Source organism: Prionailurus bengalensis, chromosome F2 (assembly GCF_016509475.1).
Source record: "Prionailurus bengalensis isolate Pbe53 chromosome F2, Fcat_Pben_1.1_paternal_pri, whole genome shotgun sequence".
NCBI classification, from domain to species: Eukaryota; Metazoa; Chordata; class Mammalia; order Carnivora; family Felidae; genus Prionailurus; species Prionailurus bengalensis.
Genome location: NC_057353.1, coordinates 83,643,877 through 83,664,158, shown reverse-complemented (window position 1 = coordinate 83,664,158; position 20,282 = coordinate 83,643,877). Strand labels below are relative to the sequence as shown.

Genomic DNA, 20,282 nt, shown 5'->3' with positions numbered 1-20,282 from the left:
CCATCCCTTATGACATTGCTGTCTTCCATTTTACTCATCCATGTGCTGTAATAACCTAATATATCGTTGCTATTATTACTTTGAAAAACAGTAATCTTTCAGAATAATCGGGAATAAGAAAAATAAAAGATTTTGTTTCACTGTCACTTATTCCTTCTCTGATCCTTTTCCTTTCTTCATGAGTTTCCGCCCTGTGACAGTTCCCAACTCTCTAAAGAGCTTTTAACATTTCTCACAAGGCCAGTCGGCTTCTGGCAACCAAGTCAGGACCAGGACCCAGGAACTTGCCAGGAGCGCAGAGTCTTCTGTGAGCAGCCTCCGGAACCGGGAACCCGATTGGTGGTGAGATGGAGGGCGCGGCGGAAGTTCAAGGCGGGCACTTCCTGTCCGGCCGCTCTGGCGCTCAGGGCCTGGCGTCTGCGAGGGGCGCGTCCACCCGTGTCCGAGCTGAGTGAGTCTGGGCGAGGGCGGCCGGCGCGGAGGTGTCTGAGCGGCCGTGGGTAGCGCGCGGAGGTGGCGTGGAGTGTGGGGAGGCGGGCAGGGGAGCGGCGGAGGCCCCCGCGGAGACCCGCTCCGTGGCGTCCAGGCTCCCCGGGTCGCCGCGTGGATGAAGAAGGCCTTAACGAGGAGGCGAGGTTGGGACGTGGTCAGGGGATGAATCAAATTGTGCTTTTTCTCGAAAAGTGCTTTTCACGCAGCTGATTAGGTGAAAGGATAGAGTTGCTAAAGCTGTCAGGGACGGGACCTCGGTTCCTGGGTCTGAAGGGGACAAGCAGGAGATCACTTTCTGGAGCTAGAACAATCACGGCGTTCGTTCATTCGTTTGTTGGGCGGTCAATAAACATTGCCTTAATGATAGTGATTAAGGTTTAGTTATATTTTTCTTGGTTGTGGTTTGCCAACACTATACAAAGTACTTTATACATTTTCCTCATTTAATTCTCAAAATAGTCGCTTAGGATAGCGGTAGTGTTCTCATTTTAAGGTCTGTGTAGAAACTCGTCACTTACCGGGGACCTTTGCATTATTAGTAGGTGGTGTATCCAAATTTGGAATTCAGCCCTCTTAGCTTCCAGAGCCCATGCTTCCAGCAGCAGTGTTACATGCCTTCCTGCCAGTCTGGAAGCAAAGGCAGAGTGCAGACCCACCAGTGATACACATTTCTACTTGAACTAAGGGGTTCGTTTGCATGGAGTGGGGAGCTGTGGAGGTGGGAGCTAGCTTCGTATCAGAGGCTGATTGGGAAGGTTTTGCTGAGAGTGATAACCCTCATGTCACCTGTCAGCCTGTAGTAAAACCAGAGGAGGGGTTCTAAATGTCATATGTATACTGACAGTTCCCAGTGTTCACCCAGCCAGCTTCGGCCTTTCTCCTGAATTATGGACCCATATATGCAAAAGCTCTCATTCTCCACTTGTAAGTCTAATAGGCATCTTAAATACAACACATACAAAACCAGTTTTTAATTTTTACCCTTCAGGTGTACTTCTACAGTCTTATCCTTTTGAGTGAACGGAGATGTCATCATCTCAATAGCTTGGGCCAGAATTCTTGATGTTTTATCCCAGATCTAATTCATCAGCAAATCCTATTAAGTATGCCTTTGAAATGCATCTAGAATCTGATCACTTATCAGCTGCTGCCACCACTCTGGTCACCTCTCGTGGATTATAGCCAGAGCCTTCCAACTGGTTTTCCTGTTTAGGCCCTGATAGCCCCCACCCCCCACCCCCAGTCTGTTCTCAAAGCAGCAGCTGGAAAGGCCACAAGACCTCTCAAGGTCATATCACTGTCCAGACCTTCTAGATGCTTCCCACCTCATTCAGATCTAAAGCCCAAATCCTATAGTCTAGGAGGCTCTCCACCCTCTTTTCTCGTGCCCTCCCAGCTCCCCTTCAGCCCCTCTGGCCTCCTTGCCCTTACTTGCACACATCAAGTGAGCTTGCACCTCATAACCTTTGCACTTGTGCCTTCCCCTTCCTGGGATATATCTCCCCTAATATCCACATACTGCCTGCCCCCACTACAGTGAGGTCTCTCCTTTGATGTTGCTTTATCAAAGGTGCCTTCCCTGACTATCCTCTGTAAAATATCTCCTACCACCAAGTACTGCCCTCATGCTACTCATTCTTTCCGTCCTTTATCGCCACCTGTCATAGGCACTTAAAATTTTGTCTGTCAGCCTCCCTACTTGTTGTGCACTGCATTAGAAAGAGCCTGGTCTGCTTGTCCTCAGGTGTTTGCCCACTCTCCAGGACCTCCTAAGTGGGCCTGAGATGCAGCCCATTGGCTCCTCCAGCCAGGTGCACTGCTGGGGCCATCACGTGGTGGCCTTAGGATGCTGTTGTACCAGGGGCTGCTGGGGAGGCCTCATGGTGGGCGAGGGGGATATAGTCTCAGGGACTACTGGGTGCTTAGGCCATCTGCCCTTCCCAGGGCTTTCTGGCAGCCCCACACTCCATGTCTGCTGCCATAGACCTCTTGAGATCCAGGCACAGAAGTCTCAGTGTTGCTGTGAGAAAAGCAGGCTGGTCACACTCCATTACAGTCTTCCCTCTCCCTGCAGTTTTGCCCACCTCCTTGGGAAAAGCTCAGAGATCCAATGATAGCCGTCAAGCAGCTCCTTCCTGATGGGCCCCAGGTGAGTGGTATGCATGGAGACACCTCTGTGTGGCCTTAGCCCTTTCTTGGCTGGAGTCTCTCCATGGTTCTCTCTATGAGGGGCTGGTCCCAGAGGGTAGTTGGCTGCCTGTCTTCACCAGTGTCCTCGGTCCCTGAGTTCAGGTCCCTGAAATGTGCCCCACACTGTGTCTTCCCAATCCCTGGACCGGACACAGTGGAGGGCAGGGGTTCGGCAGACAAAGACAAGTGGAAATGGTGCCTGCCTCAAAGAGGCCACTCTTGTGAGGATAAGTCTGGTACATGCGTTCAGAGGGATTTTGCCCATCCTGAGCCTAATGGCTCCTCCACACCCCAGACCCACCCTGGGCCTGATCCTGGGGTTGCAACAAGATCTCGTCATTCCAGGTCTCAGTTTCCTTTGAGGACGTGGCTGTGCTCCTCTCCTGGGAGGAGTGGGGCTGTCTGGGCCCTGCTCAGAAAGGCCTCTACAGGGACGTGATGCTGGAAACCTACAGAAATCTGGTCTCGCTGGGTAAGGCTTCTCTCTGAAGTTGGGCTCTGGGTTCCTTGCTCATGAATGGGACTGGGGCTAGGCTTGGGGCTAAGAGGCTCCTCATCCCCTGGGTCCGAACGCAAGACATTTATGACCCTGGTCCCAGGCAGGCCTGGTCTGCATAGAGGAGAGGACAGGCAGTGCCATGGACACCCCAATTTCCTTGTAGGAAGTATAGAAGAAGAGTATCATTCAAGTTCATACAGGCAGTCAGGGACAGATCTAGGATTTGAATCCATTTGGTTTCAGAGCCCCACCTTACACCAGAATGTGCTGCTTCCCTTTAGTCCTTGTAGACAGTCCTTGGTAGACACCAAGACAGTCCTTGGAAGACACCAAGTCTTCTAGTGTGATGTGTTCAGGCCCCAACTCTGTCCCTTATCCACAGCCCCCAGAAGCGCTGGGTGTAACTTTTCTTCAGCTGGGGCAGAGGCCTGAATCTGTCTCCTTGATTTGCAGACCAGGTGACAGGGGAGGTCATGACCAGCACACACGTGCTGCCCATGGGGCCATCCTGCCCTGGACTTGGATGAATTGTCAGTCTTGCTTCCTTTCTCTGGAACAGGACTTCAACGTTCCAAACCTGATGTCATCTCCAGGCTGGAGAAGGGGGAAGAACCATGGACCCCACACTCACTGAGAATTGAGGAGAGCTGGATCCGGAATCACAGGAGTGGAAGTAAGTCTCCAGGAATGCCCCCATGCTCTCCTGCCCCTGCTGGCAGGTGCTGCCACTTCTCCAGGCCCTTCTCTGTGAGCTCTGGGCCACATCTCTTGTCACTGCCAAGGCTTTGCTTTCCCTCTTCTCCATTTCTGCCTTTCTTCTCGTTTCTCTCTATACCCATAAATGAGTTCATGGTTCCCTTACCCTAGAAAATGATCAGAAAGATCCCAGAAAAGAGCTCAGGTATCTTTCTGGGGCGCTGACTCCCTGCCCTGGCTGCCCATTCCTTCTCAGGCCTTGCTGGTCAGCTCTGCCTTGGCTGCTTGGAAAGACCACCCAGAGATATGCCCTCCTGCCCAGAGTCATTCCTGCTATTGCTCACTTAGACTTCCCAGGCTGATTCAGGGCCTTGGAGAAAAACATGAGTTAGGGTTTCTTCATGTGTAGCAAAGAGTATGGGCATATAAATAGTGAACAGTAAGTGTAGCTGAATCCTCTGTGCTACCACAGCAGCTAACAACGCCTGGACATTTGTGCTCAGTACATGAACTTATGCAATCTTCCAAGGTCCTCACAGTTGGTGCTCAAGAAACTGAGGCACGAGAGATTCAGTTGCTGGCCTGAGATCACACAGCTGGCCAGGAACAGAGCTGGGTTGGATCTCTGGCATACTGGCTCCACATTCCATGCATTTTTCCCCCTTTTAGAAACAGCTTTATTAATGTATATTAAGCATTAATATGCTATGCATGTTTAAGATGTGCAATATGCTAACATTTGTGCATTATGTATGTATGTGTGAAACTATTCACCACAGTCGAGATAGCAAGAATATCCTTTACCCCCAAAACTTTCTCCTGTTTCTTTGTAATCCCTCCTTCTCACTTCTTCCCATCTCTATCGTGAAGTGATTACTGATCTGCTTTCTGTCTATATAAATTACATTTCCTAGAGCTTTATATAATTGGAATCATAGAGCATGTATTCTTTTTTTTTTGTCTGTCATCTTTTGACTCAACATAGTTCTTTTGATATTCTTCCATGTTATGTATCAATAACTTATTAATTTTTTTATTTTTTATTTTGTTTATTTTTTAGATTAGTATTTTATTGTATGGATATGCCGCAATTTGTTTATCAATTCTGTTAACAGACATTTGGGTTGTTTCCAGTGTGGGGTTAATAACAGATAAAGCTGCTAAGAACATTTGTATGCAGACCCCTGTATGACCATTCATTTCCTTTACTCTTGGGTAAATACCTAGGAATAGAATGGCTGGATTACATGGTAGGTATATATTTAACTTTTTAGGAAACTGCCAGACTCTTTTCCAAACTGGTTGCACCATTTGATATTCCCACCAGCGATGGATGAGGGTTCCATTCTCTACATCCTCATCAATACTTGGTGTCATCAGTCTTTTTCATTTTAGCCACTCTGATGGATGTGTAGTGGTGTCTCATTGTGGTTTCAATTTTAATTTCTCTAGTAATTAAAGATGTTAGCTGTCTTTCCATGTACTTGTTTCCCTTCTGTGTATTTTCAGTGGTGAAGTGTCTGTTCATGTCTTTGCCTATTTTTTAACTGGATTTTTTGCTTTCTGATTGTTAAATTTTTTTTGTTTTTTAATTTTTATTTAAAAAAAATGTTTTTAATGTTTATTTTTGAGACAGACAGAGACAGAGCGTGAGCAGGAGAGGAGCAGAGAGAGGGAGACACAGAATCCGAAGCAGGCTCCAGGCTTTGAGCTGTCAGCACAGAGCCTGACATGGGGCTCAAAATCATGAACCATGAGATTGTGACCTGAGCCAAAGTTGGACACTTAACTGACTTAGCCACCCCAGTGCCCCACCAAGATTTAATTTGTTTAATTTGTTTAATTTGTTAATCCACTTGTTCCAGCACCATTTGTTGAAAAAAAAAACATTTTTTCTCCACTTGTATTGTCTTTGTGCTTTTGTCACAAATCAGTTGTCCATATATGTGTGGGTTTATTTCTGGACCCTCTGCTCTCTTCTGTTTGTCTATTGTCAGTCTCTACTGCAGTATCATACTGTTTTGATTACTGAGGCTTTACGAAAAGTCTTGAAATCAGGGGTGCCTGGGTGGCTCAGTCAGCTAAATGTCTGACTCTTGATTTTGGCTCAGGTCATAATCTCATGGATCATGAGTCCCAGCCTTGCACTGGGCTCCATGCTGACAGTGTGGAGCCTACTTGAGATTCTCTCTCTCTCCCTGTCCCTCTCCCTGCTCCTCCCCCACTCAAGTGCGCTCAAAAATAAATAAGTAAACTTAAAAAGTCTTGAAATCAGGTAGTATTAATTCTCCAACTTTGTTCTTCATTTTCAGAGTTGCTTTGGCTATTCTAGGTCTTCTGTATTTCCATATGATCTTTAAAATCAGCTTGTTGATTTCTGCTCCTGCTAGACAGCTAGCATTTTATTGTGATTGCTTTGAATCCATAGACCAGTTTGGGGAGAATTGACATATATTGTGTTTTCTGACCCATGAACAAGATGTACGTCTCCATTTATTTATGTTTCAGTTTCTCAGTAGTATTTTAGTTTTCCACGCTTAGGCATTTAACATCTTTTGTCAGATTTATTCCTAAGTATTTTTATTTTTATGCTGCTGTGCATGGTATTTCCAATTCTTCATTACTTATGTATAAAAATATGGTTGATTTTTGCAAATTGTTCTTGTACCCTGCAATTTTGCACAGTCCATTTATCGAGTTTCCTGTATACGTGGGTGCACACAGTGGGAATGGTGGCATATAGGGAAATGAGTCCATGCTGGCAGGAAAGGGGTAGAGTTGGCAGAAGTGCTGTAAAATAACTGAGTGGTAGCATGCCTCTGTAACTCTCTTACCCAGATTTTGCCTGATGAAATTAAACCAGTTAAACTTATTTTGGGGTCCCCCTTCGTTTCTCCACATGCACCACCCTCTGTGGGTTACACAATATGTTAAACATTGTCCCCTGATGACTTCTATTTTGTCATATCTCCTTACCTGGAAGTAAGAAGTGGTTTATCTTCCAGGAGATTTCCAAGGGCCTTTGGTGCAACCTCCCATTACAATTTCTTGAGGGCTCAGAGTCCATGCCAGAAGCATTATTTTCCCTATTTCATAGATGAGGAAGTTGATGATCAGAGAGATGAGTCAGTTACACACAGCTGGGGAGTAGCTGGGATTTGAATCATGGCTGTTTGGCTCCAAGACTGTGTGGTTTCCTCTGTGCCACCTGAGACCAGGATGGACTTTGTCGTTCTGCCCAGTTTCAGGGATGTTCACCGTCCTGCAGCTGAGCATTTAACGTGCTTCTTCTCCTGGTGGCCTTGTCTGGTGGTCCTGGTGGTCCTGTGGTTTTGCCTCTTAGGTAGGAGGAGGAGCCTGAGAAGAACCTGAGCAAAAGGGAAGGGGGTCCAAGGACAAGGACACCCAGGCAGAAGAATTTGTCAAGGACAGGCTGGGAATTGGGGACAGGACGTGTATGAATTCAAATGTATCACTCAGCTATGATCTGGCTTACTTACGGTGAACAAGCTGGGTAGCATCCTCGTGGCTGTCAGAGCCTATAGTGTACAGGGGAGGACAGACCAGAACAGAGACACACATGTTTAAAGAGAAGTAGACAGGGGCACCTGGGTGGCTCAGTCAGTTAAGCGTCCCAACTTCGGCTCAGGTCACGATCTCATGGTTCGTGGGCTTGAGCCCCTCATTGGGCTCTGTGTTGACAACTTGGAGCCTGGAGCCTGCTTCGGATTCTGTGTCTCCCTCTCTCTCTGCCACTTCCCAGTTCACACTCTGCCTCTTTCTCTCTCTCTCAAAAAATAAATAAACATTAAAAAAAAAGAGAAGTAGACAGGACTGCATTAGGGCCTAGCAGGCTGTGTTAGATGTGTGTTAGATGTGATTCTGATCCCAGAGGAGTAGGAAGCTATGAAATGTGTGTTGAAAAGTAATTTATTTTGGGGGTGCCTGGGTGACTCTGTCAGTTAAGCTTCCAACTTCAGCTCAGGTCTTGTCTCAAGGTTCATGAGTTCGAGCCCCACACCAGACTTATATTGATAATGCAGAGCCTGCTTGGAATTCTCTCTCTGCCTTTCCCTGCTTGCTCGCTCTCCCTCTCAAAATAAATACATAAACTTAAAAAATAAGATAATTTATTATTTTTAGGGGTGACTGGGTGACTGTTTTTTGAGTGGCTGACTCTTGATTTCGGCTCAGGTCATGATCCAGAGTGGTGGAATCAAGCCCTTCATCGGCTGTGCAGCTGAGCATGGGGCCTGCTTGGAATTCTCTCTCTCTGCCTAAAAAGAAAAAAAAAAGTATTTTTATACAGTGAACACGTATCATCTTACCAAAATAGTCTTGTAGAGAAGTACAGCAATGAGAATAAAATCACCCCAAATCTTCCTATGTAGAAATGTTCATTCTTGGCACTAGGTGACAGTATTTCATAGACCACATATACGTTGGCTTGAACAGATAAAAGTTTCTTTTCCTCATGTAGTAGAGTCCCTGTTTGGTGTGTTCCCTGTTGGACATGCTTGTTCAGAAGCCAGTTTATCTGTTTTGTCTGCCGTCCTCTGGAGCAGCATGTCCAAATGCTCATCTCCAGCCCCGTCTCTATGCTCCGCGTCATAAACACATCTGTCCTCAGACTTGTGAGACAGAGAAAGAGCAGAGGAGGTAAATCCTGGCCTTGAAGAAGCCCGAATCACTGCCTCTCCCGTTCCAGTGGTGAGTTCAGCTACATGGCCATACCTAGTACCTTTAGTTTCTTCGTGGTTGCTCCAGAACTTACCAGGTACATCTTAACTTATCAGAATCTCCTTCTGGTTTATACTAACAATTCCAGGGGCATGTAGAATTGTTGCTTCTACATGGCTTTATTTTCTCTTCCTCTCTTTGTGCTAGTGTTACACAGTTCCATCTCTGTATGTTCCGAGTAAAACAATACATTTTCATAATTCTTACTTTATATAATTAATTATGTCTATTATGAAAATTGAGGAAAAAATGAGAACAAGAATGAATATAGAGTTTGTTGTATTTACTTTCTTATTTACCATTTGTCTTCATTTGTTCCTGTACATTCCATTAGCCACCTGCTGTCATTTTCTGACTCCCAACAGCACTCTGCATTCACTCACCTCCTCTGTGCTGTCTTTGTCACATATAAAATATTCCTATCTGTGATACTGTGATTTATAATGAATACATATTTGGTTCTCATCCCCATTTCTGGCACAGAGCTCCTGAATCCCTTGGAATTTCCTATGTGAGGAAAGCAACAAAGATTGCTCTGCTGTTTTGATAATACCCTAGGGTATAAATAGCTCAGCAGTCTGATCCAATTAAACTTGGGCTGTGGTATTTTTTTTTTTAATTTTTTTTTTTCAACGTTTATTTTTGGGACAGAGAGAGACAGAGCATGAACGGGGGAGGGGCAGAGAGAGAGGGAGACACAGAATCGGAAACAGGCTCCAGGCTCTGAGCCATCAGCCCAGAGCCCGACGCGGGGCTTGAACTCACGGACCGCGAGATCGTGACCTGGCTGAAGTCGGATGCTTAACCAACTGCGCCACCCAGGCGCCCCAAGGGCTGTGGTATTTTTAAAGCATTGTTAGAGGTTTGTTCTGACTCCAGCAGGGTGACTCCCTGCCCTCTCAGCCACACTCACCAGGACTTTTGCCTCTTTGCCTTGGAGTTGGAAGGAATGGTAACTACCCGTGGCCTAACCTCCTGGTGAGATGTGGTAAGCTTTCACTAGGAGCCAAGGAGAAAGGCCCCTTCTTCCTGTCCCCACCGAACCCAAGTACAGCATCTGTCAGGCTGAGCTGTGGGTAGAGATGGAGTGGGTCATGGCTCAAATGCCCTACATTCTCAGTGTTCATACCAAATTTTAGTAGATTTTCTTGAATAAGAAAACTGCTTCTTGATTTGCAGTTTGCCCTTAGGATAATTTCCGGAGATTAAATCATTGTTAGTTTGGTTTTTTGTTGTTGTCATTTTTGTTTTTTGTTTTTTTGTTTTTGTTTTTAATTTAAATCCAGGGTGGTTAACATACAGTGTGGTCTTGGCTTCAGGAATAGAACCCAGTGATTCATCTCTTACATATGACACCCAGTGCACATCCCAAAAAGTGCCCTCCCTAATGCCCTTCACCCATTTAATCCGTCCCCCTACCCACCTCCCCTACAGCAACCCTGTTTGTTCTCTATATTTAAGAGTCTTTTATGGTTTGCCTCCTTCTCTGGTATCATCTTATTTTTCTATCCCTTCCCCTGTGTTCATCTGTTTTTATAATTCTTACCATCTTTGTTTTGCTGTAACATGGATCCAGTGAGTTCTTTACACTGTCATCCTGGAAATGCAATTTCCTAGCTTTCAGTTTTGAAGACTGTTTTTGCTAGATGCTGAAATCTGTGTTGCCATTTATTTTCTTCAGCCCATTAACAACACCCTTTTGTCTACTGCCTTCCACTTCTACAGTTGAACAGTCAGCCTGCAGTCTTATTTTGCTTTTAAGTTGATAAGTCTTTTTCTTCTTGCTGCTCTAAATATTTTCTTTCTTTAGTTTTTAGCACTTTGATTATGTTATACCCAGGTGTGGGGTCTTTTTGCATTTATATTGCTTATGATTCTTCAAGCTTTTTGCAATGATTTGTAGATTTTTGTCAGTTGTGGAAAGTTGTAAGCTAATATTTTTTTTTTCAAGTTTTTATTTTAATTCCAGTTGGCTAGCATACAGTGTGATATGAGGTTCAGGTGTACAATAGAATGATTCAACAATTCCATACATCACCCACTGTTCATCAGAACAAGTGCACTCCTTCATCCCCATCACCTATTTAGCCCATCCCCATACCCACCTCCCCACTGGAAACCATCAGTTTGTTCTCTATAATTAAGAGTCTGTTTCTTAATTTGCCTCTCTCTCTTTTGTTTTTCTTTGCTCATTTGTTTCTTAAATTGCACATATGAGGGGCACCTGGGTGGCTCAGTTGGCTAAGCATTTGACTTCAGCTCAGGTCATGATCTCACAGTTCGTGGGTTTGAGCCCCGCATCGGGCTCTGTGCTGATGGCTCAGAGCCTGGAGCCTGCTTCGGATTCTGTGTCTCCCTCTCTCTCTGCCCCTCCCCCGCTCATGCTCTGTGTATCTTTCCTTCAAAAATAAATGTTAAAATTAAAAATAAAATAAAAATAAAAAATAAAATAAATTGCACATATGAGTGAAATCATATGGTATTTTTTTTCTCTAACTTATTTCACCTAGAATAATACTCTCTAGCTCTATCCATGTCGTTACAAATGGCAAGATTTCATTCTTTTCTATGGCTGAATAATATTCCATTGCCCATATATGCACCATGCGTATCCATTCATCAATGGATGGACACTCGGGCTGCTTTCGTATCTTGGCTATTGTAAATAATGCTCCTGTAAATGTAGGGGTGCATGAATCCCTTTGAATTAGTGTTTTTGTATTCTTTGGGAAAATTCCCAGTAGCGCAATTGCTAGGTCATATGGTAGTTCTATTTTTAACTTTCTGAGAAACCTTCATACTGTTTTCCAGGGCAGCTGCAACAGCTTACATTCCCACCAGCAGTGCACAAACTTCCTTTTTCTCCATATCCTTGCCAGCATCTATTATTTCTTGGGTTGTTGATTTTAGCCATTCTGATAGGTGTGAGGAAGCCAGTATTTCTTTTGTCCTGTTCCTTTTCTCCTCTTTTTCTGGGATTGTAACTATACATATATTACACTGTTCTACCATATCACACCTGTTTCTTATGCTCTTTTCTGTATTTCCTGTCCTTTTTTCCCCCTCTGTGTTTCAATCTGAAACTTAAGAATACTTTTACTTGTGTACCTTCCAGTTAAGTAATCCTCTGTTCTATTATGTCCTATCTGCTAACAAACTCTCTATTGAACTCTTAATTTCAGTTTCCGTTTGATTTCTGGTCACATTCTGTATCTCTTTATGTTCTTATATATACTAATCAGTTTTGCTTTTGATATTGGTTCATGACAGTATCTGAATCACCTGTGGGTTTGTTTCTATTGTGTATTTTTTTCTCTTGGTTTCTTGTCATTATTCTTTTTCTTAACATACTTTCTGATATTTAATTGAGAGTCAATATTATAGATAAAACATTATAGAGTCTCCATTTGATGTCATACTCTTGAAAGAGGATTAAGTCTCCTTTTGGTAGAAAGATAACATGACATTGAATCACCATGTCTTGTCAAGGGGTTGGTCTTAGGCTTTGTTAGAGCTGTTAGAGTTAGACTTTGTTAGAGTAATTTCCTACTCATTGGTCACCTTTGAGGAATGCTAGGGAGTTGATTCATTATTCTGAAAACTGGTGAATAAAAATATCAAGTGTTTATTCTGCCTTTATAAGATGTATTATACCTCAGGATAAGTGAACAATTGGTGAGTAGAAATTTCTCTTCATAGAGCTTCCAGCTTTAAAAAAAATAAAAGAGGGGCGCCTGGCTGGCTCAGTCAGTTAAGCGGCCGACTTCGGCTCAGGTCACGATCTCACACACTCCGTGAGTTCGAGCCCCGCGTAGGGCTCTGTGCTGACAGCTCAGAGCCTGGAGCCTGTTTCAGATTCTGTGCCTCCTTCTCTCTCTGACCCTCCCCTGTTCATGCTCTGTCTGTCTCTGTCTCAAAAATAAATAAACATTAAAAAAAATTTTAAAGAAAAAGAAAAGAATGACAGAATTAGAAATCACTATTTCAAAATTCCAAATTTAAAAATGAATATAGGGGCGCCTGGGTGGCTCAGTCGGTTAGGCAGCTGACTTTGGCTCAGGTCATGATCTCGCAGTCCGGGAGTTCGAGCCCCGCGTCGGGCTCTGTGCTGACAGCTCAGAGCCTGGAGCCTGTTTCAGATTCTGTGTCTCCCTCTCTCTCTCTGACCCTCCCCCATTCATGCTCTGTCTTTCTCTGTCTCAAAAATAAATAAACGTTAAAAAAATTTTTAAATAAAAATGAATATAAATAATGATCACTAGGGGCGCCTGGGTGGCGCAGTCGGTTAAGCGTCCGACTTCAGCCAGGTCACGATCTCGCGGTCCGTGAGTTCGAGCCCCGCGTCGGGCTCTGGGCTGATGGCTCAGAGCCTGGAGCCTGTTTCTGATTCTGTGTCTCCCTCTCTCTCTGCCCCTCCCCCGTTCATGCTCTGTCTCTCTCTGTCCCAAAAATAAATAAACGTTGAAAAAAATAATAATAATAATAATGATCACTAATGGCTGCTAACATTGCAAAAAAGAGAAGCAACCAGACATTTTGCACCTCCTGATGGAAAAACAGTCTACCACTTATAAAGAGTTGTTTTTAGTTTAGTTTTTTTTTTTTTTAAAAGACCTGAATCCTGAGATATCAACTAAAAGGTGTAAATACAGAAACAGCTAATAGTGACACATCCTTCCTCTGACTTTGTACAAAGAATACCCAACAGTAAGGCATCGTCTATCTAAGGCAAAAATTAGGGGATTGCCTCAAAAAACCAACCATAGAAGAAAGACTTCTAAATTTTGACATTTGGGGATGCCCTGGCCTTATAACTACCACCTTACTCAAATGTGCCTCCACTTGACAAGTACCATTCATCCACAGAGTTCCCAAGCATCTTTTTATTGTCTCATGTTAAAATACAAATAGGCAACCAAGGATCACTAGATTCCTGAGGGAAAATGACAGCATGAATCAGCATGCGATGTTGCTTCTTGACCCACAGATCATTCTATTCTGTGGTTGGTTGGTTGGTTGGTTGGTTGGTTGGTTGGTTTTTGAAAGGGAGAGAGTGCACACAAGTCAGGGAGGGACAGAGAGAGAGAAAATCCCAAGAAGGTCCACACTGTGAGCACAGAGCCCAAAGTGGGGCTCAGTCCCACAAACCGTGAGATCATGACCTGAGCCAAAATCAAGAGTCGAACACTTAACCAACTGAGCCACCCAGGCACCCCTCTTCTGTGGTTTCTCATTTTGTTCACATTCTTCATTGTTTCCTACCCAGTGAAATAATACCTCTCGACTGGGATCTTTTTAGACTCCACTCCTAAGATGTTGAGGACTCTTGACACTTCAGATACTCCTGATAGAAGCCACAAGAATTCTGGATGTTTACATCCAGAGTCTGCCCCTTCAGACTGCTCATAAGTTTCTAGAATAAATTTTTGTTTGTTTTTAGCTTCCATACTTAAGTAAATCCCTTTGAAGTACTGTGAGTAGTTCACTGAAGTCTGTTAAAAGGACTTAGCCCAATGCTAGACACCATCTAATCAACGTTTTCAGCTCTGTTTCCTTGTCTGGCCAAACAGTCTGCAAGTAACAGCCTGTTACAGCTCTATAAGAACTAGCTTACAGGGGCGCCTGGGTGGCGCAGTCGGTTAAGCGTCCGACTTCAGCCAGGTCACGATCTCGCGGTCCGGCAGGCTCTGGGCTGATGGCTCGGAGCCTGGAGCCTGTTTCCGATTCTGTGTCTCCCTCTCTCTCTGCCCCTCCCCCGTTCATGCTCTGTCTCTCTCTGTCCCAAAAATAAATAAACGTTGAAAAAAAAATTAAAAAAAAAAAAAAAGAACTAGTTTACAAAAGAGGTTCAATTATGCTTTCATGGCATCCCACAACAGGGCTTTCCTCTCAGTGTTCTGACCTGGGTTATCCTTCCAACGGTCATTGTGTCCACATGATTCAGTGGTTTAGTGTGAAATTTTTGTCTTTAGTAAATTTCCTTTCATTGAATTTCAGAATTCGGTTGTATCACAATTTTTACCAATACTCAGGTACTTTTGTACATTGGGAATGTGTGGTATGGACTGTTGCACACATTTAGCTTTTCTGCCTTGTACTGTGCCTGCTGTTTGGATGAGTATCTGTTTTTGTATCTTTTCTTTGTATCTATTTTTCTCTATTTACCCTAATTTGCTTCTATAAAGCCAATTTGTCCATATCAAATCATTTTGCATTATCTGTTACTCTGTATACCCTTTATTCATTACAAGCCATTTATCATTCATTTATTTTTAAACAAATATTTGAATATCTATTATAGAAAGCTATAAGCAGCTATAAGAAGATACCTTGTTTGCAAAGTATGCAGCAATGACATGATCAGCAGAGGTGGTGACCTTCCGAGCCTCCACTCCTGTTACCCTCATCACCTTTCTGAGCGCCCTCAAGTCATGCCTCACTGTTTCTGCTCCATCTGTGCCTAGTTGGCCCATCTGGAGATGTAACACTTTGACCTTGGGCTTCTCCTTACTTCCTCCCCACACCAGCTTTTGTTGCTTTGATAGAATGCTTCTCTCCCCTCTTTCCTCATCCCAGTGAGGTCATTTTTTGCTTTTGCATTCTGAAAATCCAGTATCCTCCTAGGAGATACTTGTTTCATATAAATGTTCCTATTTATGCTCTAATTCTTTTTCCCATAGTAGAATACACATAATTCATTTTTCTTCATTCTTTCAGGTTTTGAGTCTCTAATGGAAAAAAAGGAATTAACTCCAAAACAGGAAATTTCCAAAACAGTGGAGTCCCAGAGAGCAAAACCAGAAGAACATGCAAGAAATATATCCAAGGAATCTGATTTTGAAGGAATGTGTAAAACTGAGGGAAAGATAAAGAATTACTGGGGAAAATCTACAGTGGAAAGACTTAAGAAATCCTTCTCCCAGAAGAACAATTCCAGACCGGTGACATTGACACGTGTGAAAACCCCTATGGGGGAAGGCCAGATATCCGGTTCCACGGAGGAAAACTGCACTGCAGACCCAAACCCTGTCGGATTTCATCGAGGATCTAGAGGGGAGAGTCTCCACCAGAATGTGCCACATGTAGATGACTTTCAACAAACTCAGGGCCTCATTAATCTCCCATGTTTCCATCTAGGAGAAAGATCATGTCAGACAGATGTGTTTGTGAAAGTGGCCAGGCAGAGTTCAGTTCCTGGTGAGAGTCAGAGGGTTAACAGGCCAAAGAAATCCTTTGAGTGTACTGAGTGTGGAAAACCTTTCAGCCGGAGTAGAGCTCTTTCTCAACATGGGAGTAATCACACCAGAGAGAAGCCCTTTGAGTGTGGTGGATGTGGAAAAACTTCCTGCCACTGCTCTGTCTTCAACCAACATCAGAGAGTTCACTGTGGAGAGAAGCCCCACACCTATGCTGAGTGTGACAAAGCTTCCAGGGCTCATGCCTACTTCATTCAGCACCATAACATTCACACTGGAGAAAGACTTTATGAGTGCAGTGAATGTGGAAAAGCTTTCAGTACGTGTTCATCTTATAGTCAACATCTTAAGATTCATACTGGGCAGAAACCTCATGAGTGTAATCAGTGTGGGAAAGCCTTCAGTCATAGCTCTAACCTGATTCATCATCAGAGAACTCATAGCGGAGAGAAACCTTACACGTGTAAGGAATGTGGGAAGGCTTTTCGTAGACAGTCACACCTCCTTCAGCATGAGAGAACTCATTCTGGAGAGAAACCTTATGACTGTACTGAGTGTGGCAAAGCCTTCAGTGCACGATTATCTCTCATTCAACATCAGAGAATTCACACAGGAGAAAAACCCTATGAATGCAATGAATGCGGGAAATCCTTTAGCCTGAACCGAACCCTTATCGTTCATCAGAGAATTCATACTGGAGAGAAACCCTATAGGTGTAATGAATGTGGGAAATCCTTCAGTCAACGTTCCCAAGTCATTCAGCACAAGAGAATTCACACTGGTGAGAAGCCTTATATATGCAATGAGTGTGGAAAATCATTCAGCGCTCGCCTGTCCCTTGTCCAGCATCAGAGAATTCACACTGGAGAAAAACCTTATGGATGCAATGAGTGTGGGAAGACATTCAGTCAAAAGGGACATCTGATTCAGCATCAGCGAATTCACACTGGAGAAAAACCCTATGAGTGTAATGAGTGTGGAAAAGCCTTCAGCCAGAGTTTTAATCTCATTCATCATCAAAGGACACACAATGGTGAGAAGCCCTATGAATGTAATGAGTGTGATAAAGCCTTCAGTGTGCTCTCTTCCCTTGTTCAACATCAGAGAGTCCATAATGGTGAAAAGCCCTATGAGTGTCACAAATGTGGGAAGGCTTTTAGCCAGGGCTCCCACCTCATTCAGCATCAGAGGAGCCACACTGGAGAGAAACCCTATGAGTGTAACGAGTGTGGGAAAACCTTTGGGCAGATATCCACCCTAATTAAACATGAGAGAACACACAATGGAGAGAAGCCCTATGAGTGTGGAGACTGTGGAAAAGCCTTCAGCCAGAGTGCACACCTTGTCCGCCATCGAAGGATTCACACTGGAGAGAATCCCTACGAGTGCAGTGACTGCGGGAAGGCCTTCAACGTCCGCTCCTCTCTCATCCAGCATCACAGAATTCATACAGGAGAGAAGCCTTACGAATGTGAGAAGTGTGGCAAGGCCTTCAGTCAGCATTCACAATTTATTCAGCATCAGAGGATTCACACTGGAGAGAAGCCCTATATGTGCAATGAATGTGAGAAAGCCTTCAGTGCACGCTTGTCCCTTATCCAACACAAGAGAATTCACACAGGAGAGAAACCCTACAAATGCACTGAATGTGGAAAATCCTTCCGACAAAGCTCTCACCTCATTCGTCATCAGAGAGTTCACAGTGGAAAACGACCTTATACGTGTAATGAATGTGGGAAAACTTTTAGTCAGAGAATAACTCTTACTGGTCATGAGAAAATTCACACTGGAGAGCAAGCCTATAAGTGTATTAATTGTGGGGCCCTCTTTAGTGCACAGGCAGCTTTCATTCAGCATCGTAAAGTTCACAGTGGAGAATAACTCCACTTTATTCGATAGTCTTCCCTGTTTTACCTCAGAAGCAATATACTGATGGGAAAGCTGTCACTTTTACAGCTTTCATTTTGGAGATTCATCTCTCCAGTGATTTAAGATCTCCCGGTGTGCTGTTAACTAAAGGTAGGCTGCAAAATTATGTGCTAAAAATTCCAAGGTCACATGCCTTCCCTCAGATTCAGAGGGTGGCGCTGTGCTTCAGTACTTTAAACAAGCACAGCTTAAATATACTTATTTAAAATCATGTTTTCATAGCACCAGATCTTAAGGTGCAGTGAGGTATTTTATGTGGTCACCTGCTTTTCTTTCCTTGTACTCATCTATTTCAGGTTCAAGAAAAGTTCACCGGAATCCTTGCACTTTCAATCATGATAGAGCCAGGTTGGGATTTCTTTGTTAGGGCCTCTTCAAAATGTTTTCGTTCTGTTGTGAGGAATATCCCTTTAACTTCAAAAATGTTATCCCTTTTCAGCATCAGGTAATTCAGACAGGAGAGAAACCTTATGAGCTTGAGCAAAGTTTGTCAAGGAACGACGTGAGGCTTATGTGTAGATTGAAACTTGTAAGGTCCTGCTAAGGAGTCGAATGACACAAGTAAAATGGGTTTTTCTACAAGGTAATTGGGAAAGACAAAATCCTGTGAATTGGGAGGAAAGCAGCCATAAAGTAGACACACAGTGGTATATGGGATATGACTTAACAGGTTTTGTTCTCAAAACCAAGGTTGGTGTATTCTGTATCAGTTTCTCAGGGGGAGAAGGTGAGTGGTCATAACTGTGTTCTGGGCAGCCTGGCACTGAGCAGACTCTGGTGAGGAGTGGCAGGTCCTTCTGCTGCCAGAGGACAGGATTCCAGGTGAGGTAGGTAAGTAGTTAATTGTGCAGGTTGTTTGTCAGCCTGGGAACTCTTGTGTGCATGTTTTAAAGCTGCCTTTTGTCCTCCAGAGTGATGTTGTTCAGCAAGGTCTCGGTGTCCTTTGGTTCTTGATATTTGAGATGACAAATATCCTAGGAGCTCTGTTTTCCTAAAGCCAGTTTCCAGAGTTGCCACCCTTGCCTGTGGTGCTTCTGGCCCAGGTTCCCTTATGAGTGGTTCACTTCAGTATCCTCAGGACCCTGTTCTCCAGAAACTTCTTTAGCACTTTTTCCTACTTTCTTTGTGGAGGAAAGATTAACATCAAAATGGTCTGAAACAGGCTATAAATAAATAGAAATTCAGCAAACAGCAGTCTGTGAGAAACAGTTGTAGAAGCTGAAATCTGACGACTGAAAGTAGCTTAGAGTCTTTGATGAACAATTTGAATGCCATATGAACAACCACTTGAGAGGAGATTGACCAGTGAATATTTGGGATAAGCTATAATGGAATGGTGCTTTGTATATAAGAATCAGGGTAAGAAAGAATAAGTGAGAGCAATTGGCCATTTTATTCCTTAATAGTGTCATTTTCACTAATAAAATTATTCCAGTTTTCCCATTTATTAAAGGAGCTTTCTTAGAATTTGACTCCATTCTTTTTTCTTGCATTGACTTGACCTGTACTTCAGATTTTATTTTCCAGGCTGTTGTCCATATGGTAGTGGCAGTGGTCTTTACTTCTCTTAGAATGTTGAAAAGCTGATTAGAAAAATCTGCCTCTTGATGATAATCCTCCTAAGCATACTTCACCGCAAATAGCTTTGACTTAAAAAATGAAAATGGGAGTGAATTTACTGTGATAATAATGGTTGTATGCTGAATGAAAATTGTGATTCAGTCAATAAACCTTTACTTTTTTACCTTAGCATGTGCCAGGCATTGTGATTAATGCTTTGCATGGGTTTTCTCATTTAGCCCTCACATCAATTCAGTGACGTAGGTACTTTTATTTACCCTGTTTCACAGTGAGACCTGAGGCACAGTCCGCTCAGTGGGAGTGCTCTCTGTGTGGCTCCACCACCCAGGCTCTTGATACCTCCTGAGTCCTGCAGGCTAGCACCTGCTGCACCCCAGCACCCCAAGAATGAAGGCAGTGCTGGTAGGAAGCTTGCAGCCCCAAGGCTGGCCCATCTGCTGATTCCAAATGGTACATCTTACTTAAATGTGGTTTGGTAGATGGGTTTTTAGGTGTTTGATCAATGACAGAAAACGAGAAACAGTTCAAAGGTAGGAGCTTCTGGCTTATGACTTCACTAACCATTGCCCGACAGGCATGTTCCACATAAGAAAGAGAATGTCTGTCTTTTCCTGAGGTGGCTGGAAACTTTAGTCTCTGGAAGTTGTGTCAGAAGCTCCTTCTGGCTCTCCTGGTTTCTCAGTCTGAGATAGGGCCTTGGAGCTTTTTATTCAGTTACAACTTTTGCTTCTAGAGAAGGGCCCTTTAGGAAGGAAGACAAATTAACTGTTTTTGCTCCAAGGGTCTCCCATCCTTTCAAGAGACAGAAAGACTAAGAAGCCATGACAGTGTCTTCCTCAAGATTGCATGCGATCTTAGAATGCCAAATCCAGAAGAAATATTTTTTTCTTCTTTTTAAATCCATCTTTATATACAGTGCAGATATTTACTTAATTAAGAATTCCAGCCTTTATTTTAAT

General features: G+C 43.7%; 1 protein-coding gene across 2 annotated transcripts; it reads left to right on the top strand.

Moving 5' to 3' along the window:
* The first annotated feature begins 242 nt into the window (after window positions 1-242).
* Window positions 243-19,491, top strand: LOC122495963 (zinc finger protein 252-like). 2 transcript variants are annotated; one of them, XM_043602177.1, is made up of 5 exons: window positions 243-451; window positions 2,567-2,641; window positions 3,028-3,154; window positions 3,741-3,854; window positions 15,335-19,491. In XM_043602177.1, the coding sequence occupies exons 2-5, from the start codon at window positions 2,603-2,605 to the stop codon at window positions 17,692-17,694; spliced, it is 2,640 nt and encodes an 879-aa protein (XP_043458112.1). In that variant the 5' UTR covers window positions 243-451; window positions 2,567-2,602; the 3' UTR covers window positions 17,695-19,491. The 2 variants fall into 2 exon arrangements, with proteins under 2 accessions (XP_043458112.1, XP_043458113.1); XM_043602178.1 differs by lacking the exons at window positions 243-451; window positions 2,567-2,641; window positions 3,028-3,154; window positions 3,741-3,854 and adding an exon at window positions 9,477-9,605.
* The last annotated feature ends 791 nt before the right edge of the window (window positions 19,492-20,282 follow it).

What these genes read in the sequence shown, in the direction of transcription:
- LOC122495963 (XM_043602177.1), top strand. Translation starts at nt 2,603, where the DNA reads ATGATAGCCGTCAAGCAGCTCCTTCCTGATGGGCCCCAG. An exon ending in TCCTTCCTGATGGGCCCCAG is followed by an intron (nt 2,642 to 3,027) that starts GTGAGTGGTATG and finishes TCGTCATTCCAG; the next exon opens with GTCTCAGTTTCCTTTGAGGA. An exon ending in CAGAAATCTGGTCTCGCTGG is followed by an intron (nt 3,155 to 3,740) that starts GTAAGGCTTCTC and finishes TCTCTGGAACAG; the next exon opens with GACTTCAACGTTCCAAACCT.